At 35.1% G+C, this 16,758-nt stretch overlaps 1 protein-coding gene and 1 long non-coding RNA gene across 2 annotated transcripts in view; one reads left to right on the plus strand and one right to left on the minus strand.

Annotated features, from left to right (window-relative positions):
- The first annotated feature begins 348 nt into the window (after positions 1–348).
- The window catches only part of LOC138842693 (uncharacterized), a 370,793-nt gene continuing 354,383 nt past the window's right edge, over positions 349–16,758 (plus strand). The window contains exon 1 of the long non-coding RNA XR_011377453.1: positions 349–444. This is a non-coding gene — a long non-coding RNA (uncharacterized lncRNA). The remainder of the gene's footprint in view (positions 445–16,758) is intronic.
- Positions 7,146–8,805, minus strand: GK2 (glycerol kinase 2). The gene is given in 2 exon segments (XM_030878096.1): positions 7,146–8,433; positions 8,435–8,805. Coding segments are annotated over 2 exon segments (1,659 nt in total).

The raw sequence follows: 16,758 nt of genomic DNA on the forward strand, positions 1-16,758 counted from the left end.
ATACATATAAACTGGCAAAGAATGCATTGACAGCAATAGAGCTGAAGTGTAGAAGCTGTGAGGGGATGAATGAAAGGTAAATGATCTTCCAAGTACTCATCTAGACAAACATTTGGTCCATAATTTGTTTTTGATACAATTGTAATGAAAGTCATTCTTCTCTATGGAACAACAGGCCAGATCTTTAGCACATTGCTGCTTGGTGCCCAGTGGGCAGTGTGTGCCTGATTGCCAGTGCCAATTTTTAGCGCATGTTCATCTGCAGGATATTAAACAGATTGCCGTCCTTTTGATGTTTGTGAATATGAGTAGTAAATACCATATGATATGACTCAGTGGATTTGTTTCAGGAAAAAGAAAAAGACAAAGAGGAGGGTGAAGAAGGAAGAGGAGGTGGAAGAAGAAGAAACTTGCATCTCTCCCTGAAATGAAGGGATGAACTAGGTAAGTCTGAAAATATATCAGTTTTTTGGAGATGAGTAGCAAGCTTTGTATCTAGAAAGGAATGGTACCTCTACCAGCGCTCTCCCAATTTTCTGGCATGTTTAAATGACTAAGGAAATGGCTCCCCAAAGAGTCTGTAAACATTTTTTTCAGGAATAGAAAATCACTGGAGAATGGAAAATGATTTTATTATAGTTCAGAATCTTCCAGAATGTGCCTCGCTTAAGTGGCCATAAAAATTGTATGTGTGTATGAGTATGTAAGTATGCACCAAATTAGTTGTTGAGCAAGACATAACTCTATCTTTTATAAGAAATTCATGTTATTATTACCTCTTCTTTCATCTTGTAAAAAGTCATAACACAGCTGTTTGAGGTAGACAAAGCCCAAGAAAAGCCCTACCAGCTGGGTGAAGCTAAAGGAACATTATAATGTAAAAACTTAGATTTTAATCTTACTCCCAGCATGTTTGTAATGACATCTAGTAAGTTATTTAAACTTTTCACTTCTTTTGTATTAAAAGATGTTGAGCTAGAAGCTTTCTCAAGCCCCATCCACCTGCAGGCTCTTCTTACATCATGAAAGTAGTCTTGGAGTTTTCATTGAGAAAATAGTTTTTGAAAATACTAAATTCTAGGCAAGTAATCATATTCTCCTGTTGAATCATCTCCTCAGTTCTAAAGCTATACCCTTTTTGGATTGGGAAGGTGATTTTCTTGTTCTTTTCCTCATTGTTCTCAACTGTGAAGCTGAGCTAATGGTAGGTATCTGTGGCCTATTTAAAAAAGAGCTGAGAAGAAGTGGTCAGTTTATTCGGTAAAATATACTTCAGGCCAGACAAACCTTATCTTACAATGAGAGAGAGAGAGATCCTAATCAAAGCTTCCTGCTGCAAGGTGTCTACTCAGCCCCTGCTCTGGTCACTTTGTTAAGTCATACAAAGGTGGAAACAGGGACATGCAGTTAAGCAGGTTGCCTACTTCAGTTTAGAGTAAAAGCTAGACAGATCAGAGTTATCCTCATTTGCAATCATTAGAACATTTTTATCTTGGTTTTTGCCTAGCTCTACTTTGAAGCTCCTAGTATGGACATATAATGTCTCCTCACTGTTTTGGGTTTGCAAATGTTTTTCAAGCTTGGATTTCCTATGACACTTGAAAAACATCCTTTAATAACTGAATAGGAGAAAGATTTGTGGATTACTTACAATGAAATGAATTTCATAGTTAGTTGAATATAAGATTATTAACAGTCTTATCACCCTCTACTTTTTTCCCACCAAAGGTCAAGGCCTTCTTTTCTTTTCTTTCTGTAAAATAAATCAGTTTGTTGAGGGCTGATATGATAATGAACTGTAACGTATGCTAAACACACAGAGGACAAGGGTCACATGAAATTTCTCCAACGCTCAAATAAATCTGGCTATAAAGGTTGTTGATGGAAACTATGGGGGAATATTTAAATATTAAGTGTATTAAGTTTATTCATTTTGTTTTGATTGAAACAATCAGAATGGACTATAGCGCTGTCATTTCCGTGGGAGGCTAAGGTAGGTGACTGTCTGAGATGGTACTGTATTTACTCTAGACTTTGCTGGAGGATTACTCTAGGGGATCTTATTTGTTCTGATTAAAAAGAAAACAGCATGGAAACAAATTTTCCGTATTTAACAGTCATAGAGTAGGTTTATAATGTTCCACCTAAACGCGGATTGTTTAATGTAACGTTTATACTGATGTATTGGGAAAAGGGCTTACTGGTGAGTGAATCAATAGCTTCCCTGTGAGCTTATGAGTATGAATATCCAAATAATAATATAAGCACCAGAAATCAGGCACAAACAGATAGTAATTTAGGATTCTCTACCAGGTGAGGAGGGAAAGATGCTTATCCCTCTAAGTTTGATGTCTATGGCTGCCACTCCTAAAGCTGCTTCTACATGGATACCATATAGGGTGTCTCTAATTAGATTTAATAGTACAGCTTGTTTCTCTTTGGATACCTTTAACATCCCTTTCCCTTCATGGCCTTCTTTGTTTCTTCTCTCTCTTCTTCCTTACTGACCCTTCTCAGCCACGACTTGTTTTAATTCACAAACTGTATCTTTGGAAAACAGTATCAGAATTAGATGCTTTTCATTCTCCTGGTTAGTGTTTGAGCTCATGCTCTCTCACTCACACGTATGCCTGACATTAAATAATGACTGCTGTTTTATAACGTGCATGTGATGCGAGGCCATCGTCATAATTTAACTGTGTAGTTCTGCTTAGTGGCAATATAGAGAAATTATTAATTAGTTAATTTTATAATAGAATATACAGAAGCTCCTTTATAGCCTTGGGGCAAAGTACTGTAATTTACCAATATAATGTAAGTTAAATTATGAAAGTGAGACTTAGAAAGGCAAAGATATAATCACAGGAGTAGAATATTGAAGAAGTGAGAACGAATGAGATACTGAGGTTGAGGACTTTTAGTCTAATTTTCTTATGACATCTTTGTTTGTGACTCTTCATAAAGTCAGTTGCAGTGGGTCCCAGACTGAGAATTATGAACAGATAAATGAAATGGGAAGTTAATTTGTTTTCAATGATACTAGACATTATCATGTATTTTGCCAGCCTAATCACACAAATGACTTCAAATAAAGCTCATAGACCTTCTAGAAACAGGGACTGGAACACCCCATGCTAGCAGACTGTAGAAGCAGAGGATATATCAGTATGCATAATAGAGAAGAGCAAAGAATTAACCTACTTGAGCAAACTTTGGTTATATTCCTTCAGAGTTTGAGGTAAGCTTTTTCTCTTTTTTAAAAGTTTTATTGAGGTATAATTGACATATGATAAACTGCACATATTTAAAGTGTTCAGTTTGATTAATTTTGACATAAATGCTCACCCTTGACACATCACCATAATTAATATAATGAGCATATTCATTCCTCCCAATTTTTCTTTGTGCCCCTTTGTAATCATGCCTCCTACCCCCTGCTGCCCACTCCTCATTCCCATCCCCCTACCTGTCCCCACCCCCCAGTTCCCAGGCAGCCACTGATATGCTTTTTGCCATTATGTAATAGTTTGCATTTCCTACAACTGTATATGAATAGAATCAGACACTACATATATACTACTCTTTTTTGTCTGGCTTATTTCACTCAGCTTAATTATTTTGAAATTCATCTGTGTTGTAGTGTGTATCAGTAGTCGCTGGATAGCTTTTCATTTTATGGATATACCATGGTTTGTTTATTCATTCACCTGCTGGTGGACATTTGAGTTGTGTCCAGTTTTTGGCTATAACAAGTAAAGTGCTATGGAAAAATCTTTGTATAGACATATGTTTTCATTTCTCTTGGGTAAATATCTAGGATAATGTGATAGATGTAATATTTAGTTTTTTGAGAAACCATTAAACTGTTTTCTAAAATGTTTGTAATCATTCTACATTTTCAGTAGAATCATATGGGAGATTCAGTTCCTCTACATCTTTACCAAACTTGATATGGTTTTCTTTTTAATTTTAGGCACTCAAGTCAGTGTGTAGTTATATCTCATGCAGTTTTTCTTTCTTGGTTGTTAATATGGTGAAGTATATTGATTGAGTTTTCTAGTTACACTGATTCATTATCCTAGCTTCCCCCCAGTTGGTCATGATGTCTTATCCTTTTTATGCATTGTTAGATTAATTTTGCTAAAACTTTGTTTAGAATTTTTGCGTCAGTGTTTATAAAGGATAGCGATTTGCAGTTTTTTGTTTTGTTTTGTTTTGTTTTGTTTTTTGTAATGCCTTTGTCTGGTGTTGGAATCAGATTAATGCTGTAATCTTGGCCTCATAGAATGAGTTTGGAAGTATTTCTTCCTTTTCAGTTTTCTGGAAGAGTTTGTAGAATGGGTATTATTTCTTTATCATTGAAGAAATAACTCCTATTTGGGCTTGGAGTTTTCTCTGTGAGGAGGTTTTAAACTAGGAATTCAACCTATTTAATAGATATAGGGCTATTCAAGTTATCTGTTTTTTCCTTGAGTTTAGTAGCTTGTGTTTTTAAAGGAATTTGTTCATTTCATCTGAGTTGTCAATTTACTGGGATAAAGTTTTTATAATATTCCTGTATTATCATTTTAATATCCTTAGGATCTATAGTGATATCACTCTCATTCGTGATATTGATAATTTTTGTCATCTTTTTTTATTAGTCCAGTCTAGGCTTAAAGGTTATCAATTTATTGATATTCTAAAAGAACAAATTTTGGTTATATTGATTTTTGCTATTGTTTTTCTATTTTCTATACCATTGATTATTGCACTCCTCTTTATTTTTTCTTTTCTTCTATTACTTTGCATTTAATTTGTTATCCTATTTCCAGTTTCTTAAGATTGAAGCTGAGGTCACTGATTGAAACCTTGTCTCTCTTCTAACATAGGCCTTTAGTCCTAGAAATTTCTAAGTACTACTTTAGTAATATCTCATAAATTTTGATATGTTTTTCATTTTTATTATGTTCCAAATATTTTCTATTTTCCTTCTTTATCTCTTCAACTCATGAATTATTTAAAAGTTTTAAATTTAGTTTCCAAATATTTGGAGATTTCCAAAAACCTTTTATTGATTTATAATTCCAATGCACTCTGATGGCATACCTTATATGAAATCCTTTTAAATTTATTGAGGCTTGGTTGATAGCCTAAATGAGGTCTGTCTTGGTAAATATTTTATATGTACTTGAAAAGAGTATGTATTCTCCTACTGTAGGGTGGAATGTTATATGAATGTCAATTAAGTTATTTGATAGTATTGTTCAAATCTATATCATTAATTTGTCTACTTGTTCTATCAAAAGTTGAGGGAGAGATATTGAAATCTCTTACTATAATTGTAGATTTACCTCCTTTTTCTTTCAATTCTATCAGATTTTGCTTTATGTATTTTGAAGCTCTGTTATTAAGTATATATATGTTTAGGATTGTTATAACTCTTTAATGAATTGACCGTTTTATCATTGCAGAATGACCTTGTCCATCACTGGTAATATTCTTTGCTTTGAAAATTACCTTCTGATATTAATATAGCCACTTCAGCTTTCTTTCCATTAATATGAGTATGGTATATCTTTTTAAAATCCTTTTTCTTTTTGACTATTTTTTTCTCTTTTTCTGAAATATGTTTCTTAGAGGCAGTATATATTAGAGTCTTTCTTTTTTATCTAATATGACGATCTTGCTTTTTAATTGAGGTATTTAGACAATTTATATTTAATGTGCTTATTGGCATGGTTAGGTTTAAATGTATTTTCCTACTATTGTTTTCTATTTTCTTATCTATTCTTTTTTTCCTTTTTCATCTCTTTTCTGTCTTGTTTTGGATCAAATGAATATTTTTATAGTTCTGGCTTATGTACTAAATTTGCTTATTAATTCTAACTTTTTGTTTTGTTATTTTAGGATTTAGAGTACTTAATTAACAGTGTAACTTCAAATGATATTATACCACTTCCCATATAGTATATGAATCTTAGAGTATTTATAACACTTCTATTTATCTAATTCCAACTTGCTTGCTATTTTTGTTTTCTTCTGCATATGCTTAAACTACATACTATATAATTAGTTTCATTTGAGCAATCAGTTCTCTTTTTTCTGCTTGAAAATAATGCTTACTGTAGTATTCCACAGTTTTTTTTCTTTTTCTTCCAGCATATATCCAGCTAAGACAATTAAATTAAAAAGTAAGGTGTAAAATAGTTAAAATCATAATATACTTTGCTTTGTATCAATATAAAACATAAAAATTTTAAATACCACCTCTTTAAAAACAAGTTTCTCCTGATAAATAGTATGCATGCTCATTGCTCTCTATTTTTATATATATATATATATATATATAAATGTTTACCCTAAAATATTTATGTAAGTACTCGTCTACTTAAGACTACCCTTCTTCTAAGCTTCATCGATGGTTTCTCTATATGAAGTATATAAGCATATATGTTATACATACCAAGTAAACTACATAAAATAGAAATATGTAAAGGAAAAAGAAAGGAAAACATGTCCTTCTTCCTATAGGATTTACACAGAAAATTAGTGTAATTAGTGAGGACATGTAAAATGTCTGAAGAATTTTGATGAATATCTTCTAGGAAAATAGCTATGAGAATACTAAATTTCTATTATAAAAACTTATGTTTCCATTAAACATTCAGTGAAGGTATTGTGGTCTCCCTAATATGTGCAAAAGAGGACTTTGGGATCCATTCAAAACAACAACTACAATAAGATGTCCCTCAGTTTTAGCAGGTTAGTTACACCTCTTAATCAAGTGTGTGTAGCACAGAGAACCAAATCCTGGTCCATAGTGTTAGAAAATGTTTGATGAAAAATTCCATAGACAGAATCTGAATATTCTATATTTTAGAGGAAGTGGAGCAGGATTTCATGACAGTGGAGGGGGTTGACTCCCAGTGGTTGGCCTGACCTTAACTGCTGATGTTAAAAAACACACCAAATGTTTCTGCAGTGTTTTCTGCTGTAATTTATTTCTAGCCATAGGTTTACTTGTAGGGTTCTCATAAGCCATGCAGCAAGTGGGTTATAAATAAAGTCAGTCTGTTATAGTGTCATTACATTAAGAGACAGAATTGCTGGATTTTTTTCATTCTGTGAAAAGCTCACATCTTGAGAATCCATGTTTGATATTATTATGGTACACCTAAGATGTATCTTGCTCCAATTAACATTATCATGCTAGTCACTATAAAAAAACCCAAGGGCAGACTAGAGAACGTAGTGGGTTCACTACTTTCAGGAGGCTGAGTTGTAACCCAACCCATTGACTTCATCACAGCTTTCTTCCATGTAGAATAACGAATTTCACTTTCTGTGGCTTTTATCTGTGGTTCAAACCGTTCCATCATGACCATTGACAAATCCTCGGATTTAAGACTCCAAACATCTACCCCTTCTGCAGCTCCTGCTGCCATGGCAGCTCCCAGGGCAGTTGTTTCAGGCATGGAGGCATTTATTACTGGAATATGCAGAATGTCTGCTTGCAGTTGCATAAGAACTTTGTTGTTGGTTATTCCTCCATCCACCTGCAAATGACTGAGTTGAATTCCACAGTCATGGTTCATGGCATCCAAAATCTCTCGGGTTTGGAAACAAACAGCTTCTAATGCAGCAAAAGCAATATGACTTTTATTGGTGAACTGAGTGAGACCACAGATTATCCCTCTTGCAGTGGGCTCCCGATAAGGTGCGTATAACCCTGAAAAGGCTGGGATGAAGTAGCAGCCATAAGAAGTGCCTACTTCTTTAGCAAGTTTTTCACTTTCTTCTGAGGTCTTTATAATTCCAAGATTGTCTCTCAGCCAGCGAATAACAGCACCGGCTATAGCAACAGAACCTTCCAATGCATAACATACTGGCTTGTCTTTGCCTAGCTTGTAAGCCACTGTGGTCAGGAGGCCGTGTTCAGAAAATACACACTTATGACCTGTATTACATAGTAAGAAACAGCCTGTTCCATACGTGTTTTTGGCTTGTGCTTCCTGGAAGCACATTTGTCCTACTAATGCAGCAGACTGGTCCCCCAAACATCCAGATATTGGCACACCTTCCAAGGCCCCCGTTTTCATTCGGCCATAGATCTCAGAAGAACTCCAGACATTTGGAAGAATGTCCATTGGAATTTCAAAAAAGTTACACAGCTTTTTATCCCATTCTAAAGAATGGATGTTGAAGAGCATTGTCCTACTTGCGTTTGTTACATCTGTACAATGGATACCTCCATTAACTCCTCCTGTCAGACTCCAGATAAGCCATGAATCAATGGTACCAAAAAGAGCTCTACCTTCTTCAACAGCCTTTTGAACTTTTCTCACATTGTTAAGAATCCAACGAAGTTTTACTGCACTGAAGTAAGTGCTAAGTGGAAGGCCTGTCTTGGACTTGACAAAGTTATTATTTCCTGGAATTTTTTTGCTAAGTCTCAACAGTAGACTGGGTTCTTAGATCGAGCCACACCACAGCATTGTAGAGTGGCTCTCCAGTTAATTTGTCCCAGATAACAGTGGTTTCCCTCTGATTGCTGACACCAATAGCTTTTATGTTGGATATATCAATACTGAGTTCTTGAAGTTTCTCACATGTTTTCTCTATCCATTCATAAACTGACTGAAGAATTTCCTTAGGGTCTTGTTCTACCCATCCTTCTTTTGGGAACTCTTGGGTTAATTCCACTTCATGCTGACTAAGTAGTTCTGCTGTTTTTGAATTGAAAACCATAAAATGAGTGGAGTCAGTACCCTGGACCACTGCCCCCACCAACGGCCCCACAACTGCCATCTTCGGAGCTGCCATGAAACCTGTAGTTGGGCTCAGCTGCTCCGGTGCTCAGCTCAGCTGCTCCGGTGCTCAGCAGCTCTGGTGCCGTTTCCCCGGTGATGGAGGTGTTGGTGGGGGTGGGGTACGCAGAACGTCAGGAGCGTCAGGATCATAACGCGCAGGCTCAGTAACTGCCTAGGCTGAACCTGAATGAGCTGGGGCATGCTTTGTTCTCTAACCAGCGCTGCATCTTTTCACCCCACTCCTTTGGCTCGAGCTCCACCCCCAACCACTCAATTATCTTTTAAGGAGATTTAAGCTTAAAAAAAAATCATATATTTACCAACATAATTATTGTTACTTGTGCTCTTCATTGTGTTGTGTGGATCCACATTTCAGTTATCGCGTTCCTTCTACCTGTAAGATTTCACCCAATATTTCTTGTAGTGTGGTCTGTTGGAAATGAATTTTTACAACTTTTGAACATCTGAAAAGTATTTCATCTACTATTTAAAGATATTTTCTCTGGATATAGAATTCTTACTAACTTTTTCTTCCTTAAATTTCAGTGCCTTGAAACTGTTGCTCCGCCCTCTTCTCTCTTGTGTTGTTTCAGGTGTGAACTTCACTGTCAAACTTATTTTTTAAATGTCTGTTTTTCTCTCACTGTCTTTAAGATTTTTTTTTCTTTATCAATGGTTTTGGTCAGTTTTATGCTGATATTACTTGGCGTAGTTTTCTTATTTTCTGTGCTTGGGGCTCATTGAGCTACTTGGGTCTGTGGGTTTATGGATTTTATCAAATTTGGAAAACTTTGGGCCATTATTTCTATAAATATGTTTTATTTTTCCTCTCTTCTCTGCTTTAGGGACTCCAATTACATATATTGGCATTCACTGCTCTACTCATTATTATAATTATTTTCTCTTTCTGTGATTCATTTTAGATAGTTTCTATTGCTATGTCTTCAAGTTTACTAATCTTTTCTTCTCCATTATTTATTAATCCATCTATTGTATTTTTCACCTCATATATTGTAGTTTTCATCCCTAGAAGTTCAATAGGATTTTTAAAAATATAAACTTAGCTTTTTGAACACATGGGATACAGTTAGAATAACTTAATTTCATCTTCTGCTAATTCTAGCATCTGTGTCAGTTCTGGTTCAATTTTGACTGATTAATTTTTCTCCTCATTATGGCTTGTATTTCTCTGCTTCTTTGCATGCTTGATAATTTTTGATTAGGTGCCAAACATTGTAAACTTTACCTGGTTGGATTGCTGGTTATTTTTGTGTTCCTAAAGACCTTGAGCGTTGTCTTGGGATGCAGTTAAGTTACATGGAAACAATTTGATTCTTTTGGGTCTTGCCTTTAAGATTTGTTAGGTGGAACAGGACAGTGTTTAATGTGGGGCTAATTATTCCCCTTACCTGTGATGAGATCCTTCAGTGTACTTTATCCAAGGCCCATGAAAAATGAGCTTTTCATGGCTGGTGGAAATAGTCCGTGTTCCCAGTTGTGGGTAAATACTGGGTACTGTCATCATTAGTCTTTTCATATGCATCTCTCCCCAGTCTCATGTAGTTTCCTCACACACATGCACTGATCAATACTGAACTGAATACTCAAAGGGGATACTCTGAAAGTCTCCAGAGCTCTCTTCCTGTACAATTCTTTTCCTTCCAGTACCATATCCTGCGCAGTCTAGCTGCCTTTGTCTCTCTGGATGCTCAGCTTTATCTCCTCACTACGGGGTTTCCCACTGGGCTCCACCTGGGTTTCCCTTCCTAGTGCTGTGGCCTCAATACTCTCTCAAGGCAATAGGCTAGGGAAGTCATAATAATCATGCTATTTGTTTCTTGCCTCTTAGAGATCACTGTCCCTCATGGACTGATATTCAGCATCTTATAAACTGCTGTTATGTAATTTTTGACTTATGTGAAATGTCTCATATATTTTATCCATTTTTTAATTGTTTCAAATGATAAATGAAGATAAATCTAGTCTCTGTTACTCCATCATTGTAAGAGTGGAAGTCCACTGAACAGAAGCTTAAATTTTCAGATTGATTGTAAAGTTGGTGAATAAATATTTATCTACTCATTAATTTTAATTCATGAAATGTCCAATCAGTGAATGGCAATTTTCTGCATTAGGCCATAGGCTATACTTCTAAGTTAGCTCAAGGATGCAGCTCATTTATTCTTAGTGAAACCAACAGAATGAGATAGAAAATACCATAAAAATCAACAATATTGTTCTTTTACTATTTTAACTGTATCATATTTTCCTTTTAAGTAAACTTTTTAAAGGAAGTCAGAAAAACAAAATTAGCAACCAGATTTAATTTGAATAGTAGGGAACTGAAATCATCAGAAGATGGTACAGATTTTCCTGATATCTTTGTTAAGTTTTAAAATTCAACCAGAGCTTTCCTAAGCAAACATTTAGAGGCAACACTTACCAGTATGCCTGTTTACCGTACTATGTTTTAATTCTCATGAAACATTAAAAAAATTAAAAAAATTTTTTCTTCCCAAGTATTTGGCAGTAGTAAACATTCTATGTACAGATTATTCAATAAAAAGATTTGACCTAAAGTTTGTTTTCTACTTTCCCTCTCCCCTGCCACCCCAGTATATACACACAAATGTCCCAATTATATTAGTTTTTGAGCCTAGGGATAATTTAAGCATTTTGTTTTTAATACAAGTAACATACATAAAGTCATCAGTTCTGTCTATAAAGAACTCGTTTACATACTAGTTCCACTGTGAGTAAGTTGTAGCCAATAAATAATCAGATAATAATTGTCTCAATTTAGTTTAGAAAGGAAAGTTGACGAGATTGATTTAACTTTCTTAGAGTAATTACAAACTATTGATGGATTTAACCAAAACTGACTAGCAATGCTTTTTTTATTTGTTTGTTTAAACTAAGAAGCTTAAACTAACTCTACTATTTTTATATTATAGAAATTAAAAACATTAACACTTTTGATTGTTAGTCTCTAATAGCCTCCCTATATTTTAATTTAAGCACCTCTGAAATAATCATTGGTACTACCTTATTTTTGAAGACACTATACTTTACAAGGAAATTATTTCATTTGTGTCATATTCCGTACAAATGCAAATCCTTTAACGATGGTCATACTGTTCAGAATAGTTCCCCAAATCAGATATTTCTTCAAAAAGTCTTTTAGTAGAAGATTGCTAAAATTAGAGTTGTTAAATGAATTGACTTTCTATTATTACTTATTTACCTTTAAGGTCACTCTTCTATAGTGCAGTTACTTGTTAATATAAAATCTTTTAAATGATGTCCACACTGTAAAGTTCAAAATTTAATTGTTCATTCAGTAATTTGACAGATATGCTTTGAGAGGTTGCTATATATAGGCTGTATTTTAGACAATAATATAGCGACACATGAAACATTCTTCCTGCACTTATTATAACATCTAAGTTAAGAACAATCCCAACTACTTGTCTATATTGGCATATCTTCCTTTGCGCATCTTGTTTTAGAGAACCATTCATTTAATTATTATTTTCCCCCTGTCAAGCCCACTAAATTATATGTTCAATGAGGGCAGGTATTTTGGCTGTTTTATTCAATCTTGCATCTTCAGCATTTAGAACATGCCTGACTCTAAGCAAAAACTCAAGAAATATATATTGAATGAATTAATGAGCACCACTATATATGGTTCTCACTGTAACTAATTATCATAAAGTCAAGTTAATTTTAATTTTCATTGCTGGATGGGCTATCGATTATTCATTTTACGATCTAATATAATAAGGTAGATTGATGAATAGATAAAAAGACGGATAAATGAAAAGATATATAGTGAAATTAGTATAGTAAAATATTAATTGTAGAATCTGTGTGGTAGATAAAATGGTGTTAGTTCTTTCAATTTTTCTATGTTTGCAAATTTTTATAACAAAATATTGGGAAAATGTAATGCAAAAAAAAAGCTGCAAAACAGTTAATACAGATCTATTTCATACAGGTTCTTTTGTTTGTTTGGAGGAATAGTTGAAAGGAATAAAACAGTCAATGCCAAGTTTATGTAAATTTGAGAGATTCTTTGGTGGCATAATCTACTCATAGTTGTTCATCCCAAGAAAACCATTAATTGTGAATCATTTTTGTTAAGGTATTTGCACTTTTATTGTAGGAATTTTCTTCTGGTTTTTATAAACCTTGTAAATCTTAGGAAGCCAGCTGCAGGTTTAACCCTTTGTTTGGCTTTTAACAAGAAATATGAGGCGTTCAGGAAGGCTGCTACTCTTTTCAGTCTCTAATGAGTGGGAATCAATTTTGAAAGTTTTGATTTCACCAAATTTGCACATACCTTGTCTTGAATTTGAGAGTGTGCACCCTGATGGTAAGGGCACTGAATTATATAGTTTGTGGCTAGGAAATTTAACTTTTTTTAGATTGTGTCATAACCAATGCATCATCACAGTTGGTAATCTTCAAAACGCTGACGCATTTTTCTACATGCTGTTCCCCAATGTGCTGGACCAGCTGTTGAGAGCCATGCCCTCCAATTGCCTGGAAGACCTCTTCTTGGACCACAAATCACCTAACATACTATCCCTCTTTGTTCTAATAAAGAAGGGAAAAATTAAAGCGAGCTACCGTGGTTTATTACTCACGTTTTCTCTGTTAAGCGCAGGCTGTGGGAGTCACTGCATTCACATCAGGAGGCCTTGGCATTCTGGGTAAGCACTCATAACAGACAGGCCAATGAGTTTCATATTCACAGCTATGAAAGTGATTGTATGAATGATTGAATCTTGAAATTTTTGACTGTGTGTGCGTGTGTTCTTTGTCATTTTCCCAGTGAAAATTGCCCTGACATTGATCTCAATGTTAATGTATTCCTGCTTACATTTGACTTTGGAATATGTTATGGCTAATTATCATTACACAGAATAAAAGAGCAGAACCCTGAGTGAGGTGCTTGGGTTTAGGGACAAAGGGAGGCCTATTCAGCATCCTGGCCCTAGGCCCAACAATTGTAATCGAACATCTTGAAACTGGTGGGACCTCTGCATTGTTTTTTTTCCTTTTTCTCCCTCACTTTTTGAAGGGGGGTAGAGGAAGAGGGTTAAGGGTTTGAAGGGCTGAAATTTCCCCTTGAACATGATGTCAATATGTTGGCATGTCTCCTTTTATTAAGATGCCATCCAACTGATAACAAGTCCTGCTGTGTTTTACCAACATAAAAAATTAGACTGGAGACCGAGGAGCGGCAGGTGGCTTTTGGCACCAAGAAATAATCACACTTGATGTGGAAAGTAAAGTAAAAGGAGCCATCTGTTCACTGCAGGAGGACGTGAAAAATCACATTAACATATTGTCACTAACATCGTGAAATACACAGTTAATAATAAATTTAGTTATCATGGCAAGTCGTGTTGGATACTTACTCTGAAAATGTAGAATGTGAAAATGCTCTGTCTTGCCCACCCCATCTTTTTTTCTTTACTTTTTGGAAAAAAATACCCATTACATCTTGGGGTGTGTGTATGTGTGTGTGTGTGTGGTGGAGTTGGGGGGAGGAAAGTGTTTCATTTGAAAGCCTAGCTATTGTTCATTATTGCTGACTAAGTGAGCAAAATAATCTCTCATGCAGATGGAATGAATAAATTATTTGATTCTGCCACTTATTATCTATCATGTTCCTCTATAGCTTGTTACCTGGATGGAAAAAAAGAGATGTAGGCAATAAAAAGGTGGTTTTGATGATGTCCCTTGCACAAGACCCAGAGCTTGCAAACCCTTCTGTGACAGGCTCAGAGGTGGCAGAGTGCTGCCCGAGAGGAGAATCAGAGGCTGTGACCTTTTCTTGAATGTCTAATGGGCATCTCACTCTGCCTTTAGTCAGTAAACTGTTCTGATGTGTACTGTCATGTGTGATGGCTGCACATACTTTACAAGAGAACAAACGTGTTAAAGCATCAGGATGGGAAAGTTTTCTTGCACTTTTTTTTGGTGCATGTGTTGTTTACATATGTCAATAAAATAAAGAAGCTACAGAGGCTGGAGATCAAACTAAACTTGGGAAAATTGGGGTTATTGTTGCTGAGTCATTGTTAGAGCCATGTTTACACACCTTTTGCTGTAACAGTGCACTATCTAGTTTCTTGCAGTCATTGTTCACTATCACTACAAATCTGTGACTCAAGTCCAGATCATTAGTAGTATTATTAATATCAAAATCTCAGTCTCACTATTTACAAAATTACAGTTGTCATACAATAGAATTCTAATAAATAACTTGACCAAGCGTTACTCCCCAGTTATGGTTGTTGATCTATATCCAGTCATTATCACATTTGCTAGAAAGTGGCAATATATAGATAACTTCAAGAATATGTGTATGTAATTGTGTAAAGAGCATTAGAATAAAAATCAGGATTTTAGTTCCAGCTCTGACTAACTAGCTTTATGATATTTAGCAAGTCCAGTTATCTCCCAGACCCGTTTTTCTTAGGGGTAAAATTTAGGTACTCTCTAAAGGAACTTGTCCCTTCTAAAATGTAAAGATTTTAGAAAATGTTGTCCAGTGAAACTTGATATTTATTTTAAGTTAATAGAGGGAAAATGGTGTGCAATGAGCAGTCATTTTTGGTCATACATATTTACTCATAAAACCTGAATGACCCTGGAAGGTAATACGTGAGTTTGGGTTGCTACCTTTCATTCATCAGGTTGTGATGGCATTTGGAGAGAGATCTGTTTTGTTGGGAGCGAGGTGGTGGTGGACTTTTCTTCTGTTACATGTGTGACATGCTGTCACTAAGGGTAAATGTTATCATATATTCCTGACTTCGGTGCAGACTCTGCCACCTCACTCAAGTCATCACTTTGTCTCATGAATAGAGACTTTTTTATTCTTTAGAACGTTTCTTAAAAATAATACAGTTTCTGTTATTTCAGTTAGATTATCTGGATGCAGAATCCACTTAATTTTCTCCACTGGTCTTGGATCATATGGTGGTTCACCTTCCTGGATGTCCTTCCTTCTCTGTTATACAATCTACCAAAATGTCAGCTCATGTTTCTTCTTCATGGAAACCTTTCCTGACCTCTTAACCTTAGTTTAATCCCATTGTACCTTATACCTCCCTTTTTCTAACCGTCATTGCACTTGAATTAATTGTTTGGTGTAAGCCATCTCTGCTGGACTATAACCCTCGTGAGGGCAGCCCCCTGTCCCTTTGTCATGGTCACCATTAATGCCAGGCATATAAAGCATTTAATAAGTATCATTTTATTGATTGATAGTTGGTTACTCAAACCAACTGTCAGGTTTTATCAGGTTTCAGGGAAAATAGAATGGGTCTTTGGCATTGGCATTATTCTACATTTATCCTGAAAGCCTCTGATGAACTTTAGGGTACTATTCCAGGGGTTATCATTCCTATGGAGGCACAGATAGAACTAGACGCCATTTTAGGGTTCTTCTGGAGCGATTAGAATGTCTAAAGGACATCCTAGCATGGACATCAAAATAGTTCATGGCTCTTCCAAGGCTCTTGGATTCATTTTTATAATAACCTGAAAATATATTATCAAAAAGTTGAACAATGTACTTAATAAGTCCTCAGCTGGTCCTGGGGCTGATCCAAGAGTCTGAATCTACTAAAGCATTTAATTCTTACATGGACAAACTATTCTTCAGTAGACTGGAATCCATCATTGAACTAAAATTTACTCAGCTTGGGGGAAACATGTAAGTTTAATTTTATGGAGATGCAAACTGGCAAAGGAATATGTTTTGTAATATCAAGTAGGAACTATATATCTCTTCATGTGTTACTTTGCTATAAAGTTTAGAATGAAATGAATTTGCCATCAAATTAAGTATGATTTGAAATGATAAAATGAATTACTAGTGTTCTCCCCAAAGTTATTGTCAGAACTGTTATATAAATAGAGTCACATATGTTACATGGAAAAT

This window comes from Globicephala melas, chromosome 5 (genome assembly GCF_963455315.2).
Source record: "Globicephala melas chromosome 5, mGloMel1.2, whole genome shotgun sequence".
NCBI lineage: Eukaryota > Metazoa > Chordata > Mammalia > Artiodactyla > Delphinidae > Globicephala > Globicephala melas.